Source organism: Lathyrus oleraceus, chromosome 7, assembly GCF_024323335.1.
Source record: "Lathyrus oleraceus cultivar Zhongwan6 chromosome 7, CAAS_Psat_ZW6_1.0, whole genome shotgun sequence".
NCBI lineage: Eukaryota > Viridiplantae > Streptophyta > Magnoliopsida > Fabales > Fabaceae > Lathyrus > Lathyrus oleraceus.
In genome coordinates, this window is record NC_066585.1 from 539,951,872 (window position 1) to 539,978,441 (window position 26,570).

The window sequence follows — 26,570 nt, forward strand, 5'->3', positions numbered from 1 at the left end:
CCCGTAATTGAAAATCATATTCGCATCACACCGAAACACATTAGTAATTTGCTATTCTATATGAAAGAAAGATGGATTCTCCAACAACCGTCGTTGGAAATATTGTGAAAGATATTCATGGATGACCATTTTTCCATTATTACATCCTAATGAAATTCTGGTTTTGAAGTAAATTTTAGTTCCGACACTCGAAATGTTAACAAATGCAATTTTTTTCCCGTATCTCTTCCTTAGAACAAGCAAAGTTACATGAGAATATAATCACATCATTATTCTTGATGACATAATATTTTATGACTCTGAAGCTAACATGTGCACTATAAGCAAGACGAAATTGATAAACGTCTTCTATGTTGTCAAATTCCAATCCAACCATTGACTTCAATCAACAAATAAAATCAACATTTAAAGATGTCCCATTTGATCAAACTATCAAAATAGCAAGTGAATAAAATAATTAAAAGAATGAAATATATTTTCAATTTCTGCATATGCTTCAATTATCGATCAATACAAAGAAAAAAAAATTCTAATCTCAATTATTTACCAAAAGAAAAATGTAAGTTTTCCTATAATAAAAAATTCTCTTAATAAAAAAAATTCTCATATTTAGTAGAATAAATATTTAATATTTTTGGTCCCATAGGTTAACCTTGTGATTTATTTTATTTTAATCTTTAACTTGATATTTTTTTATATTGGTTTCTTAAATATTCAAGATACCATATTAGTCATTTTATTCTAATTAGAAACAAAATTCCCAATGAATTTTTGAATTTTTCTGTCGTTAAATGGTATACTTTGAAGAATTAAGGGATCAATATAAATAATTTTTAAATTAAAAGATCAAAATAAACTCCGTAATATACAGAATAAAAAAGATATTAAACCTAAAATAAATTCTCATAACTCTAATGTTAGAGATAGTTTCTATCCTTTATTCATTTTCATTTGGACCATAATTTAGATAGTCATAATCATAGAGTTAAAATATTGACTGGTTTTTAAAGAAAATTTTCTATAAGAATAGTTCAAGAATTTTTTTTAAACTCATAATTTTAATTAAATTCTCAAATTTTTTTATTTTAGGGAACAAAACATTTATATATAGGTTTAATGGTTATGCACTCACAATGTAAATAAATTTTACACTGTCATCCAATAGAAATATATCATTTTGCCAAGTCATACAAGTATTTTAAAATTTTCAGTCAGATTTGACAAGATGCATGGTCGTCATTAATTGACAGTGTAAAATAAATTTACAATGTCAATGCATCATCCATTTTCTTTTATATATATATATATATATATATATATATATATATATATATATATATATATATATATATATATATATATATATATATATATATAAACTCAAGGTAGAGGAGAAGTAGGTGGTTGGTCGGGTCAAGGGTGTCGGCTCAATACTAGCAAGGAAGAAGAAGTTAAGTTTGTAGTCATTCTACTTCATTTTATTAAATATTTTTCCAAAAATAAAACTAAATATAAAATAAGATCTAGACCATTAGATTGATCCAACGGATATAATTAGGGGAAAGATAGCATGCCTTTCCCGCTCAAAAATCGGTTTCATTTTCTCCTCTTCCCGAACCCTAGCTGCCAATGAATCTTCTCTCTCCCTCTATACTTAGTTGTTGCGAAACTTTTGGTGTGAAGCCACCGTGCCGGAGTTCATCAGATCGGCGTGAACGTCGCTCCTAAAAGGTAAGTACCCTCCTTTCATAGATTTTTTAGTTCAAGCTTTAAAAAGTAAAAGGATCAATTTTGTCACATTAGAACTTGAATAAATATTACAGAGCGTGATTCAAAATGGTTGTTGATAGTATTTGTATCATATTGCATAACTATATTGTCTCTCATTAGGGAATTTTGACCAAACGATATTTCTAGGAGGAAGGATTCAAATCTTTTTGAGTTGTACTGGTTTTAGAGTTGTATTTGAAAAATTAATTTGACAAAGGTTTTGTTCTTGAAGTTTTGGGAGAAAGTTGAAAACTTTTTAAAATAAGAGGTGTGTAATGTATTAGAAGAGTTTTAACTTAGGCCAAAATTGGGATGTTAGTCAAATTGGTCCCTTTGATGTTAAATTTAGAGTTTAAATTTTGATTTAAAAATTTCACTTGCGTGAAGGTGAAGGTGAAGGTGCCAGAGAAGTAATCAAAGTTGGTGTTGTGATTGGATTTGGGAGAGTCTTGGTAAGGGCACTAATCCTTGTATTGTTTTTAACATATGGGTTCGGAATGTTTGCAATTCACTGTGTTTATATGATTTTGGTGTAAATGTGGTTATGCAAATGTGATCATTGTTGTAGATGGTGGATGAAGGTCCATGTGGAAAGCCAAATTCCTGCCATACCGGCCACTATTGCGGATTATGACGGAAAAACCCGCAATAGCAGCCGATATTTACATTGTGGCGAGCCCGAAAACTGCCGTATATCCGCCATAGCAGCCATGGCGCCGCAATTTGATAACACTGAATGTGATTTGTGTTTACTTAACAAAGTGTTGATTTGGTTAATTTGTTTATATGTTCATTTATTCTCGATACATGTGTATATGCGATTAGAGCCTAGTAGGGTATTGATGTGTGTTTACCCCCTGCTGTTATTTGTGCAACAGAAATATCAGCAACTTCATCTTAGTGACCTAAGCTTCTTTGTGTTCTTGACCTTTGATGGTAGTTAAATGTATGTTTTCATTTAAGACCTGTACCTTATTTTATTGTTGATTATGAATATTTCATGACTTTTGAGTTATTTTGTTTAATTTTTCATTAAATATGTGTTTATGGTATTTGTTAAGAAGTGCAGTTGGGCCTAACTCAACCCTACAAAACCGGTTGGTAGAGTGAGGACTGCCCCCACTTACAAACACATGTTCAGGCCATATATTGTCCGATGTGGGACTCATAACAGTATTATTGTTCTTGTAATTTGTTCAAAATAATATCAAATAGCGGCCATCATGGAAACTGCTATTCCACTGTGAGGGACAGTCTGTGCCTGCATCCGGAATTGACTACTTAGCACCCCTCGGGTTTTTGTCTCCTTACAGGACAAGTAAAGCTGTGAATTGGATCCGTTTCTTGAGTTCAAAGTTGAAAGAGAAGAAATGGCTGGGCAATCGAACCATGAACTATCACTCTTTTCAGCAGAGGAGGTATGTAGGAATGATGACTCCCATATAGGACTATCTTATTGACTTTGTTTAAAAATGATTTAATATATCAGAATCTTGTTTTGTTTGTCAATTAGCTTGAATTCATTGCTGAGGATGAGATCGTTGACATCGTTCCTAATCTCAAAATGGATCCTCTCTGCCTAGTTTCTGTAAGAAATAACTCATATCTCAAACACCTCAACATGAATTCTTCTTTAAATACATATTTGCTTGATTATTTTGTTTTTTTAATGCCAATGGCAGGGAGATTTTGGTCCATTTACGCCACAGATTGTTACTCAAGTACCACTTTGGTTGGCAATTGCTCTCAAGAGGAGAGGCAAGTGCTCCATTGTCCCTCCCCAATGGATGTCTGTTGGTAAGCTAAACTTATTTTTTATCACCAAAATGATTTTATTGCGGTTGCTATTATGTTGCGGCGATCTTCAATAGAAAATTGCTGATAAGTATGGTTGATTTGTGGAGTGAATTTTAAAACCTTCCCAAATCTAACAATGGCAATGTTTTATAGTTGGTGAACATGCCTATACACTAGAGGTGCTCAATTGCAATACAAACGAGAATAAAAGAAAGAGAGATAGAGGAGGGAAGTTTGAATGTCTATCTATGATTTACATTTTGTCCCAACAACTTTCATGTTACTTTTTATTCAAAGCCCTTCGACTGCAAGCTTGTGTTAGTATTGTCGAATAGCTGCTATAGAATAATGGAGTTTTAATAAACAACTGTTGTTCTGCAATATGTGATTTAATAAATTAATACAAACAATGTTGTTGTCGAACAATGTGATGGAAATTGAACAAACCGCTTGACAACACTAGCTTGTGTTGATTTCTGATTCGGGCTTAGTTATTCAACTATTTGTTGTTTTATTGTTTAAAACTATGTTGGTATTACACCTCTTATCGTGGAAACTTATTCTAGGCGGAGGCCTTGGATTTAAAGAGGTCTAGTCTGCAGTTATTTAATAAATAGGCAGCAGTTATCTAGTATAATAATTATAAATAAGAGGGAGGAGACTTATTGAAGGCATTGGGTATTTTGTATGTTGGTTGGTTTGGGAGAGACTAGGCTCTCTAACTCCTAGTGGGCAGTTATTTTTTATTCTTCCCCTTTTCTACCTCTTACTGCAAATTTTGTATTTTCTGTATTTCTCTTTTGTAACATGACTATGAAGGAAAGTTATTTCCAGAGTTTCATCAATAAATCCACATATAAATTTTATCCCGTAAATTCAGACTTCAGAGTAAAACAGTAGAATCCAAACTGATTCTAACACTATTTATTTTTATATATTGCTTATGATTATTAATTACCCCGTTCTTTGTAAATTTTTCTGTCCTTTGGCTGGTCTACATGTGGACAACATTACTGTGATGCTCTGATCTTTTTCCTGTCTAAAAGTTGATGGTTAAAGTAATAAGAGGAAGTAAAGACTTAATATATCTCCATAACATTTGTTTGTGACCAGAGAAGTTGACACAAGTGTTGGAAGAAGAGCGAGACTCTCAAGAGATGTCAGAGCATTTGCCATTTCATTATGTAGAAATTTCAAGACTTCTTTTTGACCAGTAAGTGTAGAGGCAAATGATATCATATTCTTTTAAAAAAATCCTTCTTCTGTCAGATACTTTTTATTTTACTACATTAACAAATTAATTAACGTCTTTATTTTTTATTTATAGTGCACGTGACAACATTCCTGATGCATACATGGTGAGTTCCAAGAAGTTTGACTTTCCAGAAATATGCTGCAGGATTTTCTTCTGATGCTTAGCTTATTTCTCTTGTGAAGGTGAGGTCTTTAATTGAGGACATCAGAGATGTAAGGTTTCATAAAGTTGAGACTGACTTGGAAGGATTCAATGGTTTTACAATAGCTGTGAAGGTAAATTTCCCAAATGTTTTTTACGGTACAATGGTTTGTGAAAGTGTGGAATGTAGCTCCGATGTGAAGTTTGTTTGTATAGTTAAGGATTTAATTTTCATTTACTCACAGCATGTTATACTATCACTATTGTGTATTTCATTTTCAGTTGCATTTAACATTTCATACTAGTAATATTTAGTTCAAAATTATTGTAAAAAATAGGTACAAACTGTTATATTTTATTCGTCAGTCTTAGGCTGATTTATATAGTGAGGATATAATTATTACAATTGATTTTCTCCTTAATGGAGAATAAAGAAAAATAAAGATAGTATTAAAGACAATAATAAAACCAGAAATAATATATTTTCCAACACCCCCCTCAAGTTGGTGAATAGATATCTATCATGCCCAACTTGTCTTTCAAATACTCAAAAATAGGCCTTGTCAAACTTTTGGTCAGGATATCCGCAGTTTGTTGACTTGAAGTCACGAAGGGTAGACATATGTTTCCTGCATCTAACTTCTCCTTTATGAAGTGTCGATCAATCTCGATATGCTTGGTTTTGTCATGTTGAACTGAATTATGAGCTATGCTAGTAGCAACTTTACTGTCAGAGTACAATTTCAATGGAAGTTCAATTTTCATCTTAAGTTTTTCTAGGACTCTAAGGATCCATATTCCTTCTTAAGTTCTTGCTATATCTGTTCATTTATCTGCTAACAATTTACATCATATTCTTGGTATGTTGTAGATTAAAAATTTATCTGCAATGGAAGTGAATATTGTTCGTCCATTTATTGGAAGAGCTTTACAAGCATTTTACAAGCATGATTCTCCAGAGTTAATCCCAGACCCAGAGCGAGTTTCTGAAAGACGACCGCAAGTTGCCCAGAATGCCCCTAGAGTATGTTTGTTTGATATACTCTTAGAAATGTTTCTTGTACTAAATTAGGCTAATTCTACGATGCACAAATAGTAATATAGTATTATACCATGCACAAGTTTATTTTCCAACACTGGACGGATAAATCCCACCCATATCTCATCTGATCCAATGATGTGATATATTACTCCAATGATATAAACAAACTTCTACACAGTACATCACCTATCTACTTGTGCACCATTTAACTATCCACTAAAATATCTGTACATTTACTTATTTACTACATATTTTACAGAGACATTTCCGTCATGTTTCACCATCTTGTCATGTCATTATGCTATCTTTTAAAATAATGTGTACTTCTGAGAAGATGGTAAATTATGATTGGATGTCTCAGTAATTGTGAAACTGTTAAGCTCTGATGACATGGAAATTTCTGAAAAACTATGGATGTATTTTTACTGGCTTGCTTATGTTTTACATCATTGATAAAAATCCAATATAATTATGGAATGCTGTTGTTTTGGTCATACATGCATATTCCCCTATTGGATTGGTTTTCATGCAATTGTTATTTGTTTATTATTATGCAGAGGCAACTACGAAGATAGTTATGTATAACTTGTTTGGCAACATCACTTCTAGATTGGTAAATCTGATTGGCTACAGATGTGCATCTTTTCCTAAGAAGTACCTGAGATATCTTTGTAAAATAGGTTAGCTTGTGACTTTAAGTTGAATCTTCAGAAAATAATGTTCTGCAATTTTTTTCTTATCTGTTGGTTAAGAATTATGAAATGAAATCACACTTTATGTAGTTAATTTTATGTATTTAATTTGTATACACCATCCGTGTAATGTTTTTATGCAGATGATCAATCAAATTACTCAACCATGTTTTTTAAGATTAGTTAAACTTTTTACGAATATATATGTTAGGATTTAATTAGATGTACATACATATAAAGGAAATATATAAGTTAATCTTTAACTTTATTGGTAATTTTAAGTGTTTGAGTGCAACTTTATGCTTTCTACAGGTAATAAACTAACCACTTACCAGAGTTACATTGGTTCCTAATGGAAATTAAAAGGGTTGACAAGTAAATATGAGTGACTAGCGTTTGTGAACTTTTATTTCAGTCATAATTTTGATGTGACTTACAAAATATAATATTCTGTTAGAGTTAGTTAGATTAGCAAGTTAAGTTAGATAGCACAATTAACTAAATAAATATGATTGCTTATTGTATATTTCTTACTAGTATGTCTTTAATCTTTTTAATATAATTTAGTTTCAGGATTTTCTCTCATTTTTAAATTACCAAACTTTTAAACTAATTTCTATCACGATTCCATGAATTTTAATAAGGTATCATTGTCTTGGTTGTGATTAGGGTGGGACAATAAACTGAAAATCTGTCCAAATATTTCTACCATTTTAACGTTGGAAATGTCTTAACTTATAATTAAACGACTAAAATTGATCTTTACCACTTACTTTGATAATTCAGTGTCTTAGTCTTTTTCTTCTTTTATGTCTATTAAAAAATAATTATCGGATTAAGTCAAATACTAGACCGTTTTTTAAGACGTTTTGCGGTACTGTCCAAAGTTATGCAAAGCAGTCGAACTATTGTACTATTGTGCCGCCTCCAGAATAAAATAATCAAGTCCTATACTGTACGATTACTACTTCTACGGTAGATAATCGGTCTAGAAATATATCATCTGATGGTACAAAATAGAGTTATTAATAGCGGAGCGGAGCGGTCGACCCAAAAACTGGGATAGCGGGATAAGTTTTGTTCGACTTTTTAAAATTGACTATTTTTTTAAAATTAAATATATAAATAATCTATACAAATAAATTATTTTGGATTAATATTAAAAAGAATATTAAATTATCAAACACAAATGTTTTTAAGTAAATTTTTAAAATAAAAGTATCTAATGTATATATTATTATTTTTATTATTAAATGTTATTATATTTATAAAATTTAATATTATTTTATTTGTTAAATTTTATTACCATATTATAAACTAAAGAAACTAAAGAATTAGGGACTGTTTGAATTGATTTTCAAAAACTGTATTTTAGTTCTCAAAAATTATAAATCTAAAAATTTGTTTGATAATACTTTTTTATCATAGAGTTTTCAAAATTAATTTTAGTATTCTGTGTTTAAAAACTAAAAAGTGAAAACATCTTTTAGATGTTTTTCTTTTCTATTTGGTGTTTTGAAAATATTCGAAAAATAGTGATTTTTTATTAATGGCATTATCGTAAATATGTTAAACTTTTTGTTTTTTATTTTGTTTTTGCAAGTTTGTGAATTTTTTTAATATATCATCACAATAATAATGTTCTGTGTTTTTCTAATTTTGTTTTAACATCTTTGTGAGTTTTTTTTAATGTATCATACGTTTTATCCATTTTTAATCGTAGAAAAAAATCCACTTTAATATAGAACTCTTGATTATTTTTAATCAAAAGTAAAATTTATAAAAATATATTTAAATTGGTAAAGTTTATCTTTTTTAATATAGTCCATATTTGATGACTCATGAAAATTATTATATCTTTTATTTGGCATTATTTATTTAAAGTCTTAATTATATTTAAATTTTATTTTAGATCCCTTAATTTTTATTGGTTCTATGTTGCTCCGTTATATTAGAATACCAAATACTTTAGTACTTTAATTTTTATTTTGATATTTTATTTATTTTAAAAATTACTGTAGATTCTAAAATAAATTAAATAACATTGATTTGAATATTATAAAAAAATTAAATTAATTATAAATAAATATATTATATATGAGTTTTGCTAAGATAGAGCCATTTAATTTTTAACGAGTATATATATATATATATATATATATATATATATATATATATATATATATATATATATATATATATATATATATATATATATGATTAATAAAATATTAACATAGAAAATCTTAAATATTCAGATTGTTTATTAACTTATCTTATCTGATTGATAAAATTACATATAGCTTTGATTTGTATTAGAGTTATTTTACTATAAAACTTAAAAGATTAGATTTTAGGATCTTTAAGATATTCATTTTTTTTTAAAATTAGAAACCAAAAACAATTTTTCCAAACAAGTTTTTAAGTTTTTAATTTTTAAAATGATTTTTAAAAACAGAGTTACCAAACCGATTTTATTCCATTAATTTTTTTAAAAACAATTTTTTAAAATTGATTTATAAAATCATTTTTAAAAATAAAAAATCAAAACTCAATCAAACGAGCCCTTAATATGCTTTTTTCTTTTTTAACATAAGGCCCATTTCAGGCCCACTTTAGTTTTGTTTCAGAAAAAAAAAGGCCTTTTGATTCTTATCCGTCCATTAAATCCTAATATCTATCTTTCTTCTTCCTTTCTTCTCCGCCGCTGCATTTCTTCTCCGCCGCTGCATTTCTTCTCCCTTTCTTCTCTGCCTCATCTGCAAAACAACCAGAGAAACACAGACGGAGAAAAAAAAAGTGGATAAACCGCTCCGCTCATGGTGCGGCCCGCGACCCGCAACCCGCGATTGCGGCGATCTCTGCCGCGTTTTCAAACGCCGCTCCGCCACCCTCTTCTCGCGCGGGTGGTGGCCGCTCCGCCCGGGATCGCGCCTTTCCCTGCCGCGATTGATAACTCTGTTTTCCACACAGATTTTATTTTGAAGCAAATTATGGATCTTCATTATCATCTCTAGTCTTAGTCATCACCATGGTTCTCAAGTTTCTTAAAGTCACCTCCATGCAGTCAATATATCACCGTGTTGTTCTTGTTCGCGACCCGTTTTGCATATGTTGTCCACGAACTTTCGTTTCTTCTCTAGCAACTCGTCACCCTGGAGACGAAGTTGGTAACTTTTGTTGTAAAGAACAATCTCAAGATGTTACGAGATATGTAGACATTCTTACTGCAAAAATTGGCAAAGGAGGCAGCGAGGAAGACATTCTCCTGTCTCTAATCGGTGATGAAGTTGTAAATGGTATTCATCCGTCTCAAAACCTTGTTAATAGGTTGCTATGTCGGTATAAGGATGATTGGAAGTCTGCATTGGGGATATTCAAATGGGCTAGTTCGCATACACACTTTAAACATTCTCAAGAATCGTATGATATGATGGTAGATATATTGGGTAGAATGAAGGTAATGGGAAAGATGAAAGAGATCTTAGAAGAAATGCGTCAAGAGAGTCTCGTCACCCTCGATACTATAGCCAAAGTAATGAGAAGATTTGTTGGGGCAAAACAGTGGAAAGATGCGGTGAGGATATTTGATGACTTACAGTTTCTCGGCTTAGAGAAGAATACAGAATCCATGAATGTGTTGCTTGATACTCTCTGCAAAGAGAAATTTGTTAAGCAAGCCCTTGATATTTACTTGGAACTGAAGCATCACATTGCTCCAAGTGCTCACACGTTCAACATATTGATTCATGGATGGTGCAAAATCCGACGTGTTGAGGAGGCACTTTGGACAATCCAAGAAATGAAAGGTTACGGTTGTCGCCCTTGTGTTATAAGTTATTCCACCATCATCCAATGTTATTGTGAAGAACAGAATTTTGACCAGGTCTATGAACTTCTTGATGAAATGCAAGCTCAAAATTGCTCTCCCAATGTGGTCACTTACACTACTATCATGTGTGCTCTGGCAAAAGCAGAAAAAATCGACGAAGCTTTGCAAGTAGTTGATAGAATGAGCTCTATCGGATGTAAGCCTGATACTCTTTTTTACAATTCGTTCATTTATACGTTGGGGAGAGCAGGCAGAATAGATGATGCTATGCATGTATTCAAAGTTGCGATGCCGAAGGCCGGTGTGACCCCAAATACATCCACCTATAATTCATTGATTTCTATGTTTTGTTACTATGCACGAGAAGAGAGAGCTTTTGGCATTCTGAAGGAGATGGAAGAGTCCGGCCTATTTAAGCCTGATATTCAGACTTATCATCCATTGATCAAGTCATGCTTTAAAATGAGGCAAATAGATAGTTTATTGAATGATATACTAAATGACATGATAAATAAGTATCATATTGGTCTTGATCTTTCAACCTATACACTGCTAATTCACGGGCTTTGTAGAGCAGATAGATGCAAGTGGGCATTCGATCTGTTTGAGGAGATGGTTGATCAAGATATAGTACCTATGTATAGAACTTGCCGTTTGCTCTTGGATGAAGTCAAACAGAAAAATATGTATCAAGCTGTTGAGAAAATTGAGATTCTTATGAAGAACCTTTAAATGCAAATCTCTTATGAAGAAAACTCAAAAGAATATTCAATAGACTTGGTTATCTCCAACATTCAAATCCTCAAACACCACAGATAACCCTCTCTCTTTGTATTATTCATTTCCTTTCATTTATAAGCCTATCATCTCTCAATCCCTTCTTGTTTGGTTGGAGGGGACAGAGAAGAAAGTGGGAGAAGAGAAAGAAAGAGGTAAGAAGGAAAGAATTGAGAGAGTGAATTTCTTGCAATTTTTATGAGAAAAATAAAAGAAAGACAAGAGAAAACACTCGAGTGGGTAGAAGAACAAGCCGAGAGAAATGATGTTATATTTTGAAGGTTAAACTGCCCTAAAACTGAGAAGCTTGATCAGAAGACTCAAACCTAAAGTTGAATAGGTTTGATATGTTGAATGATGAAGGGGGAGAATGTAATTGTAATCCGTTTGATTATTTGCCATAAAAGTGCAGTTTCAAAGTTGTACGAGACTATTCTTGCAGAGAGATTGTATAACCTATTTATGAGGTGTCAAGTGCCTTCAAAGAAACAGGCTCAGTGAGTGTTGTGTCATTGTCATTCTCTATAGTCACTACAGAGTACAAGCATTACAGTATCAACTTACAGATTTTTATCAAGACTCAGCCATAACATGAAATGGTGCCTATAAGCTTGTTTTGATGCTCTCTTTGTATTACACTGTGAACTGTATTTAAACGATACTTTCCGGTGTTAGAATTTTACTCAATACATGATGGGACAGTCTGTGCCTGCATCCGGAATTGACTACTTAGCACCCCTCGGGTTTTTGTCTCCTTACAGGACAAGTAAAGCTGTGAATTGGATCCGTTTCTTGAGTTCAAAGTTGAAAGAGAAGAAATGGCTGGGCAATCGAACCATGAACTCTCACTCTTTTCAGCAGAGGAGGTATGTAGGAACGATGACTCCCATATAGGACTATCTTATTGACTTTGTTTAAAAATGATTTAATATATCAGAATCTTGTTTTGTTTGTCAATTAGCTTGAATTCATTGCTGAGGATGAGATCGTTGACATCGTTCCTAATCTCAAAATGGATCCTCTCTGCCTAGTTTCTGTAAGAAATAACTCATATCTCAAACACCTCAACATGAATTCTTCTTTAAATACATATTTGCTTGATTATTTTGTTTTTTTAATGACAATGGCAGGGAGATTTTGGTCCATTTACGCCACAGATTGTTACTCAAGTACCACTTTGGTTGGCAATTGCTCTCAAGAGGAGAGGCAAGTGCTCCATTGTCCCTCCCCAATGGATGTCTGTTGGTAAGCTAAACTTATTTTTTATCACCAAAATGATTTTATTGCGGTTGCTATTATGTTGCGGCGATCTTCAATAGAAAATTGCAGATAAGTATGGTTGATTTGTGGAGTGAATTTTAAAACCTTCCCAAATCTAACAATGGCAATGTTTTAAAGTTGGTGAACATGCCTATACACTAGAGGTGCTCAATTGCGATACATACGAGAATAAAAGAAAGAGAGATAGAGGAGGGAAGTTTGAATATCTATCTATGATTTACATTTTGTCCCAACAACTTTTATGTTACTTTTTATTCAAAGCCCTTCGACTGCAAGCTTGTGTTAGTATTGTCGAATAGCTGCTATAGCGTAATGGAGTTTTAATAAACAGCTGTTGTTCTGCAATATGTGATTTAATAAATTAATACAAACAGTGTTGTTGTCGAACAATGTGATGGAAATTGAACAAACTGCTTGACAACACTAGCTTGTGTTGATTTCTGATTCGGGCTTAGTTATTCAACTATTTGTTGTTTTATTGTTTAAAACTATGTTGGTATTACACCTCTTATCGTGGAAACTTATTCTAGGCGGAGGCCTTGGATTTAAAGAGGTCTAGTCTGCAGTTATTTAATAAATAGGCAGCAGTTATCTAGTATAATAATTATAAATAAGAGGGAGGAGACTTATTGAAGGCATTGGGTATTTTGTATGTTGGTTGGTTTGGGAGAGACTAGGCTCTCTAACTCCTAGTGGGCAATTATTTTTTATTCTTCCCCTTTTCTACCTCTTACTGCAAATTTTGTATTTTCTGTATTTCTCTTTTGTAACATGACTATGAAGGAAAGTTATTTCCAGAGTTTCATCAATAAATCCACATATAAATTTTATCCCGTAAATTCAGACTTCAGAGTAAAACAGTAGAATCCAAACTGATTCTCACACTATTTATTTTTATATATTGGTTATGATTATTAATTGCCCCGTTCTTTGTAAATTTTTCTGTCCTTTGGCTGGTCTACATGTGGACAACATTACTGTGATGCTCTGATCTTTTTCCTGTCTAAAAGTTGATGGTTAAAGTAATAAGAGGAAGTAAAGACTTAATATATCTCCATAACATTTGTTTGTGACCAGAGAAGTTGACACAAGTGTTGGAAGAAGAGCGAGACTCTCAAGAGATGTCAGAGCATTTGCCATTTCATTATGTAGAAATTTCAAGACTTCTTTTTGACCAGTAAGTGTAGAGGCAAATGATATCATATTCTTTTAAAAAAATCCTTCTTCTGTCAGATACTTTTTATTTTACTACATTAACAAATTAATTAATGTCTTTATTTTTTATTTATAGTGCACGTGACAACATTCCTGATGCATACATGGTGAGTTCCAAGAAGTTTGACTTTCCAGAAATATGCTGCAGGATTTTCTTCTGATGCTTAGCTTATTTCTCTTGTGAAGGTGAGGTCTTTAATTGAGGACATCAGAGATGTAAGGTTTCATAAAGTTGAGACTGACTTGGAAGGATTCAATGGTTTTACAATAGCTGTGAAGGTAAATTTCCCAAATGTTTTTTACGGTACAATGGTTTGTGAAAGTGTGGAATGTAGCTCCGATGTGAAGTTTGTTTGTATAGTTAAGGATTTAATTTTCATTTACTCACAGCATGTTATACTATCACTATTGTGTATTTCATTTTCAGTTGCATTTAACATTTCATACTAGTAATATTTAGTTCAAAATTATTGTAAAAAATAGGTACAAACTGTTATATTTTATTCGTCAGTCTTAGGCTGATTTATATAGTGAGGATATAATTATTACAATTGATTTTCTCCTTAATGGAGAATAAAGAAAAATAAAGATAGTATTAAAGACAATAATAAAACCAGAAATAATATATTTTCCAACACCCCCCTCAAGTTGGTGAATAGATATCTATCATGCCCAACTTGTCTTTCAAATACTCAAAAATAGGCCTTGTCAAACTTTTGGTCAGGATATCCGCAGTTTGTTGACTTGAAGTCACGAAGGGTAGACATATGTTTCCTGCATCTAACTTCTCCTTTATGAAGTGTCGATCAATCTCGATATGCTTGGTTTTGTCATGTTGAACTGAATTATGAGCTATGCTAGTAGCAACTTTACTGTCAGAGTACAATTTCAATGGAAGTTCAATTTTCATCTTAAGTTTTTCTAGGACTCTAAGGATCCATATTCCTTCTTAAGTTCTTGCTATATCTGTTCATTTATCTGCTAACAATTTACATCATATTCTTGGTATGTTGTAGATTAAAAATTTATCTGCAATGGAAGTGAATATTGTTCGTCCATTTATTGGAAGAGCTTTACAAGCATTTTACAAGCATGATTCTCCAGAGTTAATCCCAGACCCAGAGCGAGTTTCTGAAAGACGACCGCAAGTTGCCCAGAATGCCCCTAGAGTATGTTTGTTTGATATACTCTTAGAAATGTTTCTTGTACTAAATTAGGCTAATTCTACGATGCACAAATAGTAATATAGTATTATACCATGCACAAGTTTATTTTCCAACACTGGACGGATAAATCCCACCCATATCTCATCTGATCCAATGATGTGATATATTACTCCAATGATATAAACAAACTTCTACACAGTACATCACCTATCTACTTGTGCACCATTTAACTATCCACTAAAATATCTGTACATTTACTTATTTACTACATATTTTACAGAGACATTTCCGTCATGTTTCACCATCTTGTCATGTCATTATGCTATCTTTTAAAATAATGTGTACTTCTGAGAAGATGGTAAATTATGATTGGATGTCTCAGTAATTGTGAAACTGTTAAGCTCTGATGACATGGAAATTTCTGAAAAACTATGGATGTATTTTTACTGGCTTGCTTATGTTTTGCATCATTGATAAAAATCCAATATAATTATGGAATGCTATTGTTTTGGTCATACATGCATGTTCCCCTAATGGAATGGTTTTCATGCAATTGTTTTTTGTTTATTATTATGCAGAGGCAACTACGAAGATAGTTATGTATAACTTGTTTGGCAACATCACTTCTAGATTGGTAAATCTGATTGGCTACAGATGTGCATCTTTTCCTAAGAAGTACCTGAGATATCTTTGTAAAATAGGTTAGCTTGTGACTTTAAGTTGAATCTTCAGAAAATAATGTACTGCAATTTTTTTCTTATCTGTTGGTTAAGAATTATGAAATGAAATCACACTTTATGTAGTTAATTTTATGTATTTAATTTGTATACACCATCCGTGTAATGTTTTTATGCAGATGTTCAATCAAATTACTCAAAGTTGTTTTTTAAGATTAGTTAAACTTTTTACGAATATATATGTTAGGATTAAAAATATATAAGTTAATCTTTAACTTTATTGCTAATTTTAAGTGTTTGAGTGCAACTTTATGCTTTCTACAGGTAATAAACTAACCACTTACCAGAGTTACATTGGTTCCTAAGGAAAATTAAAAGGGTTGACAAGTAAATATGAGTGACTAGCGTTTGTGAACTTTTATTTCAGTCATAATTTTGATGTGACTTACAAAATATAATATTCTGTTAGTGTTAGTTAGATTAGCAAGTTAAGTTAGATAGCACAATTAACTAAATAAATATGATTACTTATTGTATATTTCTTACTAGTATGTCTTTAATCTTTTTAATATAATTTAGTTTCAGGATTTTCTCTCATTTTTAAATTACCAAACTTTTAAACTAATTTCTATCACGATTCCATGAATTTTAATAAGGTATCATTGTCTTGGTTGTGATTAGGGTGGGACAATAAACTGAAAATCTGTCCAAATATTTCTACCATTTTAACGTTGGAAATGTCTTAACTTATAATTAAACGACTAAAATTGATCTTTACCACTTACTTTGATAATTCAGTGTCTTAGTCTTTTTCTTCTTTTATGTCTATTAACATGTTATTTCATGGTTTTGAAAATTAACCTCAGAAGAAATTATCGGATTAAGTCAAATACTAGACCGTTTTTTTAGACGTTTTGCGGCACTGTCCAAAGTTATGGAAAGCAGTCGAACTATTGTACTATTGTGCCGCCTCCAGAATAAAATAATCAAGTCCTATACTGCACGATTACTACTTCTACGGTAGATAATCGGTCTAGAAATATATCATCTGATGGTACAAAATAGAGTTATTAATAGCGGAGCGGAGCGGTCGACCCAAAAACTGGGATAGCGGGATAAGTTTTGTTCGACTTTTTAAAATTGACTATTTTTTTTAGATTAAATATATAAATAATCTATACAAATAAATTATTTTGGATTAATATTAAAAAGAATATTAAATTATCAAACACAAACGTTTTTAAGTAAATTTTTAAAATAAAAGTATCTAATGTATATATTATTATTTTTATTATTAAATGTTATTATATTTATAAAGTTTAATATTATTTTATTTGTTAAATTTTATTACCATATTACAAACTAAAGAAACTAAAGGATTAATATGCCTTTTTCTTTTTTAACATAAGGCCCATTTCAGGCCCACTTTAGTTTTGTTTCAGAAAAAAAAAGGCCTTTTGATTCTTATCCGTTCATTAAATCCTAATATCTATCTTTCTTCTTCCTTTCTTCTCCGCCGCTGCATTTCTTCTCCGCCGCTGCATTTCTTCTCCCTTTCCTCTCCGCGACCCGCAACCCGCGATTGCGGCGATCTCTGCCGCGTTTTCAAACGCCGCTCCGCCACCCTCTTCTCGCGCGGGTGGTGGCCGCTCCGCCCGGGATCGCGCCTTTCCCTGCCGCGATTGATAACTCTGTTTTCCACACAGATTTTATTTTGAAGCAAATTATGGATCTTCATTATCATCTCTAGTCTTAGTCATCACCATGGTTCTCAAGTTTCTTAAAGTCACCTCCATGCAGTCAATATATCACCGTGTTGTTCTTGTTCGCGACCCGTTTTGCATATGTTGTCCACGAACTTTCGTTTCTTCTCTAGCAACTCGTCACCCTGGAGACGAAGTTGGTAACTTTTGTTGTAAAGAACAATCTCAAGATGTTACGAGATATGTAGACATTCTTACTGCAAAAATTGGCAAAGGAGGCAGCGAGGAAGACATTCTCCTGTCTCTAATTGGTGATGAAGTTGTAAATGGTATTCATCCGTCTCAAAACCTTGTTAATAGGTTGCTATGTCGGTATAAGGATGATTGGAAGTCTGCATTGGGGATATTCAAATGGGCTAGTTCGCATACACACTTTAAACATTCTAGAGAATCGTATGATATGATGGTAGATATATTGGGTAGAATGAAGGTAATGGGAAAGATGAGAGAGATCTTAGAAGAAATGCGTCAAGAGAGTCTCGTCACCCTCGATACTATAGCCAAAGTAATGAGAAGATTTGTTGGGGCAAAACAGTGGAAAGATGCGGTGAGGATATTTGATGACTTACAGTTTCTCGGCTTAGAGAAGAATACAGAATCCATGAATGTGTTGCTTGATACTCTCTGCAAAGAGAAATTTGTTAAGCAAGCCCGTGATATTTACTTGGAACTGAAGCATCACATTGCTCCAAGTGCTCACACGTTTAACATATTGATTCATGGATGGTGCAAAATCCGACGCGTTGAGGAGGCACTTTGGACAATTCAAGAAATGAAAGGTTACGGTTGTCGCCCTTGTGTTATAAGTTATTCCACCATCATCCAATGTTATTGTGAAGAACAGAATTTTGACCAGGTCTATGAACTTCTTGATGAAATGCAAGCTCAAAATTGCTCTCCCAATGTGGTCACTTACACTACTATCATGTGTGCTCTGGCAAAAGCAGAAAAAATCGATGAAGCTTTGCAAGTAGTTGATAGAATGAGCTCTATCGGATGTAAGCCTGATACTCTTTTTTACAATTCGTTCATTTATACGTTGGGGAGAGCAGGCAGAATAGATGATGCTATGCATGTATTCAAAGTTGCGATGCCGAAGGCCGGTGTGACCCCAAATACATCCACCTATAATTCATTGATTTCTATGTTTTGTTACTATGCACGAGAAGAGAGAGCTTTTGGCATTCTGAAGGAGATGGAAGAGTCCGGCCTATTTAAGCCTGATATTCAGACTTATCATCCATTGATCAAGTCATGCTTTAAAATGAGGCAAATAGATAGTTTATTGAATGATATACTAAATGACATGATAAATAAGTATCATATTGGTCTTGATCTTTCAACCTATACACTGCTAATTCACGGGCTTTGTAGAGCAGATAGATGCAAGTGGGCATTCGATCTGTTTGAGGAGATGGTTGATCAAGATATAGTACCTATGTATAGAACTTGCCGTTTGCTCTTGGATGAAGTCAAACAGAAAAATATGTATCAAGCTGTTGAGAAAATTGAGATTCTTATGAAGAACCTTTAAATGCAAATCTCTTATGAAGAAAACTCAAAAGAATATTCAATAGACTTGGTTATCTCCAACATTCAAATCCTCAAACACCACAGATAACCCTCTCTCTTTGTATTATTCATTTCCTTTCATTTATAAGCCTATCATCTCTCAATCCCTTCTTGTTTGGTTGGAGGGGACAGAGAAGAAAGTGGGAGAAGAGAAAGAAAGAGGTAAGAAGGAAAGAATTGAGAGAGTGAATTTCTTGCAATTTTTATGAGAAAAATAAAAGAAAGACAAGAGAAAACACTCGAGTGGGTAGAAGAACAAGCCGAGAGAAATGATGTTATATTTTGAAGGTTAAACTGCCCTAAAACTGAGAAGCTTGATCAGAAGACTCAAACCTAAAGTTGAATAGGTTTGATATGTTGAATGATGAAGGGGGAGAATGTAATTGTAATCCGTTTGATTATTTGCCATAAAAGTGCAGTTTCAAAGTTGTACGAGACTATTCTTGCAGAGAGATTGTATAACCTATTTATGAGGTGTCAAGTGCCTTCAAAGAAACAGGCTCAGTGAGTGTTGTGTCATTGTCATTCTCTATAGTCACTACAGAGTACAAGCATTACAGTATCAACTTACAGATTTTTATCAAGACTCAGCCATAACATGAAATGGTGCCTATAAGCTTGTTTTGATGCTCTCTTTGTATTACACTGTGAACTGTATTTAAACGATACTTTCCGGTGTTAGAATTTTACTCAATACATGATGGTCAATTCTCCTTGTATCTCGTCTCTCACAAAGTAATAAGTTTTTTTTTCCCTTCTCAAATTGCCCTTAGCATAATTTAACTTTTATTTTTATTTTTATTTTGTTGTTTGTGTATTGGATTGCTCTTCCCACCTTTAGTGGTGAAGAGCCCCCTTAATGAATCTAAAAATTGTCCTTCTTATATTTTGGGATAATACTTCCGGACTTTCATAATACAACTAAAATACGTGGTAAGGAAGACACCTTTCATTTTTCATTTTGACAAAAAATAGTTCGGAAGTGTATTTTTGAACTAATCCCTATACTACACTGATTATGTTTATTTCACAATTCAGTGAATAATTTAGAAGTGCACTTTTAGATTTGTCAAGCAGGAAATTGAATAAAATACCACTTTGCATACATCATGATCATACCCTCGTTCTTCTTGAAACCCTACCAAAGTCTCATTCCATACTCAATCAAATTTTATACTTAAAAATAACATTCTTCGCATTCTTCTTCAAATCCCATCAAAGTCTCCTTCCATACTCAATCAAATTTTGTACTTCAAAACAACATTCTTCTATTTTTCACATAAAAAAGAGCAAAAAAAACTAAAATTTAAGATAATGTACATGTATTTCCTTCCTCGTTACTATTCATAATCTGGTTTTTGATGTATAAAAATGAACATGCGTTTGAAAGTGTAATTCCAAATTATTGTTGAATGGTATTTTTAGATTATTGTAATGTTGAATTTGAGTTTTTTTTCCTGTTATGATTAACCTTAGATATGATGCACCATGACGTTGTCCGCAAAACTATTGTGTCTATGGATGTTAAATCGGTTGATGTCAAGATAGATGCTAGTAAACAATTTACAAATAAATAAGAGTTTGGTGTTTGTGAACATATACTTAAATGGATCCACACAAAGACTGTCAAATTGGGGATTCAACGTTGTAATCGGGAAGTCAGATATATGTTCTGATAGAAGACAAACATTTGTGACTATGAGATGCGAAAGAAGTGACAAGTACACAAAACCTATTTGAAAGTTGAAACGGGATGACACTGGAACGAGCAAATATGAGTGTCCTTTTAAGTTGCACACGTACCTTATGGCAAATAATACACTGATATTTAATGTGGTTTGTGGTATACATAATCATGACTTATGTTACAAATTAGCCGACCATCCCATTGCACGTCGCCTTAATCCTGAAGAGAAATATCTTGTTCCTGACATGACATTGAACATGGTGCAATAAAAAAACATATTTGTATCTTTGAAAGGGAAAAGACCTCAAAATGTCTCAAATATAAAGCAAGAATAGAATATTTGTGCCCGAAACAACAAGGGGATAAGAGGTCAAAGAACTAAAATGCAATAACTATTGAAGCTTTTGGATGATAATCATCATGTATCTAGGTACAAAGTGTTCGAGGATGGAGAGATCGTTTGAGATATATTTTGGACTCATCTGGATTCCATCAAGTTGTTCAACATATTTTTCACTGTTCTCATTATTGATTCAACATATAAGACCAACAAGTACAAGTTTCCACTTATGAAAATTATTGGTGTTACTTTTACAGAGATGATTTTTTCATTAGGGTTTGCATTTTTGGAAAGTGAAAAAGAGAAGAGTGTTACTTGGACTTTAGAAGTGTGTCAGACTATGTTGAAGGACCAAGAAAAAATGTCAAAGGTCATTGACATCGATCACAATGTCAAACTGATGAATTTGGTTACAAGGGTGCTTCCTACTCGTATGCATTACTTTGTAGGTATGAAATAATAGAAAATGTGAGAAGTTGACTTAAGCCCACGACAAGGACAAAAAAAATCAAGGGTGGAGATGGAAAAATGGTCAAAGATGATGTGATATTGGGAAACATAATGGATTATTGTTATAGTAAATTCTTCTACGGAAGAGTTATATGCCGAATCTGTAATACATTTCAGGAGAATGTGTGAGAAATATATGGATTTATTGAAATATGTTGAAAGTAAAATTCCATATCAGGTGATGAGAAAATTGTTTGTACTTGGACCGACCAGGTTACACAGTTTGAAAATACAACGACTAACAAAGTTGAATCTGCTCATGCTAGATTGAAGAATTGGTAGGAAATAGTAAATGTGATTTATGTAGAGATACATACATCATTTGGTCGCAATATTGTAATATTAAAACATAGATTCAGAGACAAAAATATTTATTCACAGTTAGTGGACAATATATCTTGAGCGAGATTGAATTTTATTTATCCCGAAGTCAAGCGAGCAAAGAAAGTAGGTTCAGATAACTCAAAGTGTGGTTGTACGCTTAGGAAAACATATGGTCTTACGTGTGCTTGTTTAAAGAAGATGAAACTTGATAGACCCATATAAGTAGACGAGGTTTACAAGCACTAAAAAAATATCTAGTTTGATGATGATGATGTAATGAAGGATGATAAATTGAATATATCTATCATGACTGAATAAGAAGTGATTCAAGAGATATTTTTGAAAGTTGATGACAACATGAAATTGAACATCAAAGAGAAGTTGAAGAAGATTGCCTATCCATAAACCACATATTTGAAATCACCATCAGAGTTGGTAAAACAAAGGGTGCTCCTAAGAAAGTCAAACCAACACAGAGTGACAATTCAACGGTCTCCGTCCTATTTTGAACATGTTGAGACACATTTTCTAGATTCTCCAACTTAAAAATCTCAAAAAAGTTATTTTAAAGATGCTCTCATTAGCAAGCCATTTTATTCACCACTTTATTAAAAAATAAACAAATTGTAGAGATGTCAGTTTTTATGCACAAATACATTGAATGGATGATAGATGTTAAAGGTGAAGGTAATTGCAGTTATCATGCTGTTTTAGATTTTCTCGGCAGAGAAGAGGATAATCATACACTTGTCTGCCAACAAATTCCCAAAGAGTTGAAAACACATAAGAAATCATACACAATGTTATACTTGAAAAAAGCATTTCAATTCAATTCATGAATCTCATATTCCTTGTGTTAGCGGTCTGGTAGCGGAGAAAACATGGACGTGCTTACCTGAAATGGGCCATCTTATAGCAAATGCTTATAGTATGATGTGTATTGATCTAAAAAGATATGGGTTCTCAGAAATATTTTTCCACTTCGAAGTGACCCGCCTCAAAATCCAACCGAACACATTATGTGTATTGGGTAGATTTCAAAATCACTATATTTTGTTCAAAGTTTATTTAAAACTAGATTGTCCTATATCACAAACATCAACGTAGTTGACAACTCATTCCATAAAGAAATGTGAAACTTTGCCGAATAAGTTTTTAGGTAAGATGAAAGAATTCACCAAGTTGAGAAAGATTGAAAGAGAATCAAATAAGCAAAAGTAAAAAGGAGAAATCACCCATATATATAGATTTAGGTGGTGACACATGTTTTGATGCATTTTAGTTTTTATCTAACAATGTTGTACATCCTAGATTTCTCGAGGTCAAGTTATTGAGGTCGAGTATGAAGAAATCGCATGCCGAGCTACAAAATATGAATAGGTCGGACCTGAAGAAGAGCATGCTGAACATTTGAGAGTGGTTTTAGGAGTTCTACGAGAAAAGAAGTTATTTGCTAAACTGTCCAAGTGTGAATTTTGGTTAGAAGGGGTTAGTTTTCTTGGTCATGTGGTTTCAAGAGGTGGTGTTGCTGTTGATCCTTCTAAGATAGAAGCGGTATCTAAGTGGGAAGCTCCGAAGTCAGTTTCTGAGATAAGGAGTTTTCTTGGACTTGCAGGTTATTATAGGAAATTCATTGAGGGATTTTCTAAGTTGGCGTTACCGTTGACGATGTTGACTAGAAAGGGGCAAGCGTTTGTTTGGGACTCAAAATGTGAAGAAGGTTTCCAAGAGTTAAAGAGAAGGTTAACTACTGCTCCTATTTTGATATTACCAAGTCCGTCGGAACCATTTGAGGTTTACTGTGATGCTTCATTGTTGGGTTTGGGTGGTGTTTTGATGCAGAATAAGCAGGTTGTAGCTTATGCTTCGAGACAACTGAAGGTTCATGAGAGGAACTATCCGACACACGATTTAGAGTTGGCAGCTGTGGTATTTGTTCCGAAGTTATGGAGGCATTACTTGTACGGGTCAAGATTTGAGGTTTTCAGTGACCATAAAAGTTTAAAGTATTTGTTTGATCAGAAAGAGCTGAATATGAGACAGAGGAGATGGTTAGAGTTTCTGAAGGATTATGACTTTGGTTTGAATTACCATCCGGGTAAAGCAAATGTAGTGGCTGATGCATTGAGTCGGAAATCATTGCATATGCCTATGTTAATGGTTAAGGAATTGGATTTAATTGAGCAGTTTAGAGACTTGAGTTTGGTGTGTGAGAGTACTCACAATAGTGTTAAACTGGGAATGTTGAAGTTAACGAGTGGTATTCTGGATGAGATTAGAGAGGGTCAGAAATCCGATGTGCTTTTGGTTGATAAGTTGACTCTAGTGAATCAAGGTCAAGGTGGTGAATTCAGAGTTGATGAGAATGGTGTTTTGAAATTTGGTAATCGGGTGTGTATTCCGGATGTTACCGAACTTAAGAAGAGTATTCTTGAGGAAGGACATCGTAGTGGCCTGAGTATTCATCCTGGGGCTACGAAGATGTATCATGATTTGAAAAAGTTATTTTGGTGGCCGGGAATGAAAAGAGAAATTGCGAGTTTTGTTTATTCTTGTTTGACTTGTCAGAAGTCAAAGATTGAGCATCAGAAGCCGTCTGGGCTAATGCAACCGTTGGCTATTCCAGAGTGGAAGTGGGATAATATTAGTATGGATTTTGTTTCTGGTTTATCGAGGACAATTAAGAATTTTGAAGCTATTTGGGTGATTGTTGACAGATTGACAAAATCGGCTCATTTCATTCCGATCAGAATGGTTTCTCGGCTTAGAGAGAATACAGAATCCATGAATGTGTTGCTTGATACTCTCTGCAAAGAGAAATTTGTTAAGCAAGCTCGTGATATTTACTTGGAACTGAAGCATCACATTGCTCCTAGTGCTCACACGTTTAACATATTGATTCATGGATGGTGCAAAATCCGACGCTGTTGAGGAGGCACTTTGGACAATCCAAGAAATGAAAGGTTACGGTTGTCGCCCTTGTGTTATAAGTTATTCCACCATCATCCAATGTTATTGTGAAGAACAGAATTTTGACCAGGTCTATGAACTTCTTGATGAAATGCAAGCTCAAAATTGCTCTCCCAATGTGGTCACTTACACTACTATCATGTGTGCTCTGGCAAAAGCAGAAAAAATCGATGAAGCTTTGCAAGTAGTTGATAGAATGAGCTCTATCGGATGTAAGCCTGATACTCTTTTTTACAATTCGTTCATTTATACGTTGGGGAGAGCAGGCAGAATAGATGATGCTATGCATGTATTCAAAGTTGCGATGCCGAAGGCCGGTGTGACCCCAAATACATCCACCTATAATTCATTGATTTCTATGTTTTGTTACTATGCACGAGAAGAGAGAGCTTTTGGCATTCTGAAGGAGATGGAAGAGTCCGGCCTATTTAAGCCTGATATTCAGACTTATCATCCATTGATCAAGTCATGCTTTAAAATGAGGCAAATAGATAGTTTATTGAATGATATACTAAATGACATGATAAATAAGTATCATATTGGTCTTGATCTTTCAACCTATACACTGCTAATTCACGGGCTTTGTAGAGCAGATAGATGCAAGTGGGCATTCGATCTGTTTGAGGAGATGGTTGATCAAGATATAGTACCTATGTATAGAACTTGCCGTTTGCTCTTGGGTGAAGTCAAACAGAAAAATATGTATCAAGCTGTTGAGAAAATTGAGATTCTTATGAAGAACCTTTAAATGCAAATCTCTTATGAAGAAAACTCAAAAGAATATTCAATAGACTTGGTTATCTCCAACATTCAAATCCTCAAACACCACAGATAACCCTCTCTCTTTGTATTATTCATTTCCTTTCATTTATAAGCCTATCATCTCTCAATCCCTTCTTGTTTGGTTGGAGGGGACAGAGAAGAAAGTGGGAGAAGAGAAAGAAAGAGGTAAGAAGGAAAGAATTGAGAGAGTGAATTTCTTGCAATTTTTATGAGAAAAATAAAAGAAAGACAAGAGAAAACACTCGAGTGGGTAGAAGAACAAGCCGAGAGAAATGATGTTATATTTTGAAGGTTAAACTGCCCTAAAACTGAGAAGCTTGATCAGAAGACTCAAACCTAAAGTTGAATAGGTTTGATATGTTGAATGATGAAGGGGGAGAATGTAATTGTAATCCGTTTGATTATTTGCCATAAAAGTGCAGTTTCAAAGTTGTACGAGACTATTCTTGCAGAGAGATTGTATAACCTATTTATGAGGTGTCAAGTGCCTTCAAAGAAACAGGCTCAGTGAGTGTTGTGTCATTGTCATTCTCTATAGTCACTACAAAGTACAAGCATTACAGTATCAACTTACAGATTTTTATCAAGACTCAGCCATAACATGAAATGGTGCCTATAAGCTTGTTTTGATGCTCTCTTTGTATTACACTGTGAACTGTATTTAAACGATACTTTCCGGTGTTAGAATTTTACTCAATACATGATGGTCAATTCTCCTTGTATCTCGTCTCTCACAAAGTAATAAGTTTTTTTTTCCCTTCTCAAATTGCCCTTAGCATAATTTAACTTTTATTTTTATTTTTATTTTGTTGTTTGTGTATTGGATTGCTCTTCCCACCTTTAGTGGTGAAGAGCCCCCTTAATGAATCTAAAAATTGTCCTTCTTATATTTTGGGATAATACTTCCGGACTTTCATAATACAACTAAAATACGTGGTAAGGAAGACACCTTTCATTTTTCATTTTGACAAAAAAT

At 33.2% G+C, this 26,570-nt stretch overlaps 3 protein-coding genes and 1 pseudogene across 7 annotated transcripts; all 4 read left to right on the plus strand.

Moving 5' to 3' along the window:
- The first annotated feature begins 1,536 nt into the window (after positions 1–1,536).
- LOC127107151 (DNA replication complex GINS protein PSF2) lies at positions 1,537–15,858 on the plus strand. 5 transcript variants are annotated; one of them, XM_051044428.1, is made up of 10 exons: positions 1,537–1,731; positions 2,158–2,222; positions 12,068–12,172; positions 12,268–12,342; positions 12,437–12,551; positions 13,665–13,764; positions 13,879–13,909; positions 13,989–14,081; positions 14,819–14,971; positions 15,547–15,858. In XM_051044428.1, exons 3-10 carry the CDS (start codon positions 12,125–12,127, stop codon positions 15,562–15,564), a joined length of 633 nt encoding a protein of 210 aa, XP_050900385.1. In that variant the 5' UTR covers positions 1,537–1,731; positions 2,158–2,222; positions 12,068–12,124; the 3' UTR covers positions 15,565–15,858. The 5 variants fall into 5 exon arrangements, with proteins under 5 accessions (XP_050900385.1, XP_050900387.1, XP_050900386.1 ...); XM_051044430.1 differs by lacking the exons at positions 12,068–12,172; positions 12,268–12,342; positions 12,437–12,551; ... (2 more) ...; positions 13,989–14,081; positions 14,819–14,971 and adding exons at positions 3,084–3,188; positions 3,284–3,358; positions 3,453–3,567; ... (2 more) ...; positions 5,005–5,097; positions 5,835–5,987 and having other exon boundaries at positions 1,538–1,731; XM_051044429.1 differs by lacking the exons at positions 12,068–12,172; positions 12,268–12,342; positions 12,437–12,551; ... (1 more) ...; positions 13,879–13,909; positions 13,989–14,081 and adding exons at positions 3,084–3,188; positions 3,284–3,358; positions 3,453–3,567; ... (1 more) ...; positions 4,895–4,925; positions 5,005–5,097 and having other exon boundaries at positions 1,538–1,731.
- LOC127107150 (pentatricopeptide repeat-containing protein At3g04130, mitochondrial) lies at positions 9,404–11,268 on the plus strand. The gene has a single exon (XM_051044426.1). It carries the CDS (start codon positions 9,729–9,731, stop codon positions 11,259–11,261), a length of 1,533 nt encoding a protein of 510 aa, XP_050900383.1. The 5' UTR covers positions 9,404–9,728; the 3' UTR covers positions 11,262–11,268.
- A 1,289-nt stretch (positions 15,859–17,147) lies between the features above and the next one.
- Positions 17,148–19,699, plus strand: LOC127107152 (pentatricopeptide repeat-containing protein At3g04130, mitochondrial). The gene has a single exon (XM_051044432.1). The coding sequence runs from the start codon at positions 17,410–17,412 to the stop codon at positions 18,940–18,942; it is 1,533 nt and encodes a 510-aa protein (XP_050900389.1). The 5' UTR covers positions 17,148–17,409; the 3' UTR covers positions 18,943–19,699.
- A 4,893-nt stretch (positions 19,700–24,592) lies between these two features.
- LOC127104874 (pentatricopeptide repeat-containing protein At3g04130, mitochondrial-like) lies at positions 24,593–26,034 on the plus strand (annotated as a pseudogene).
- Positions 26,035–26,570: the final 536 nt, after the last annotated feature.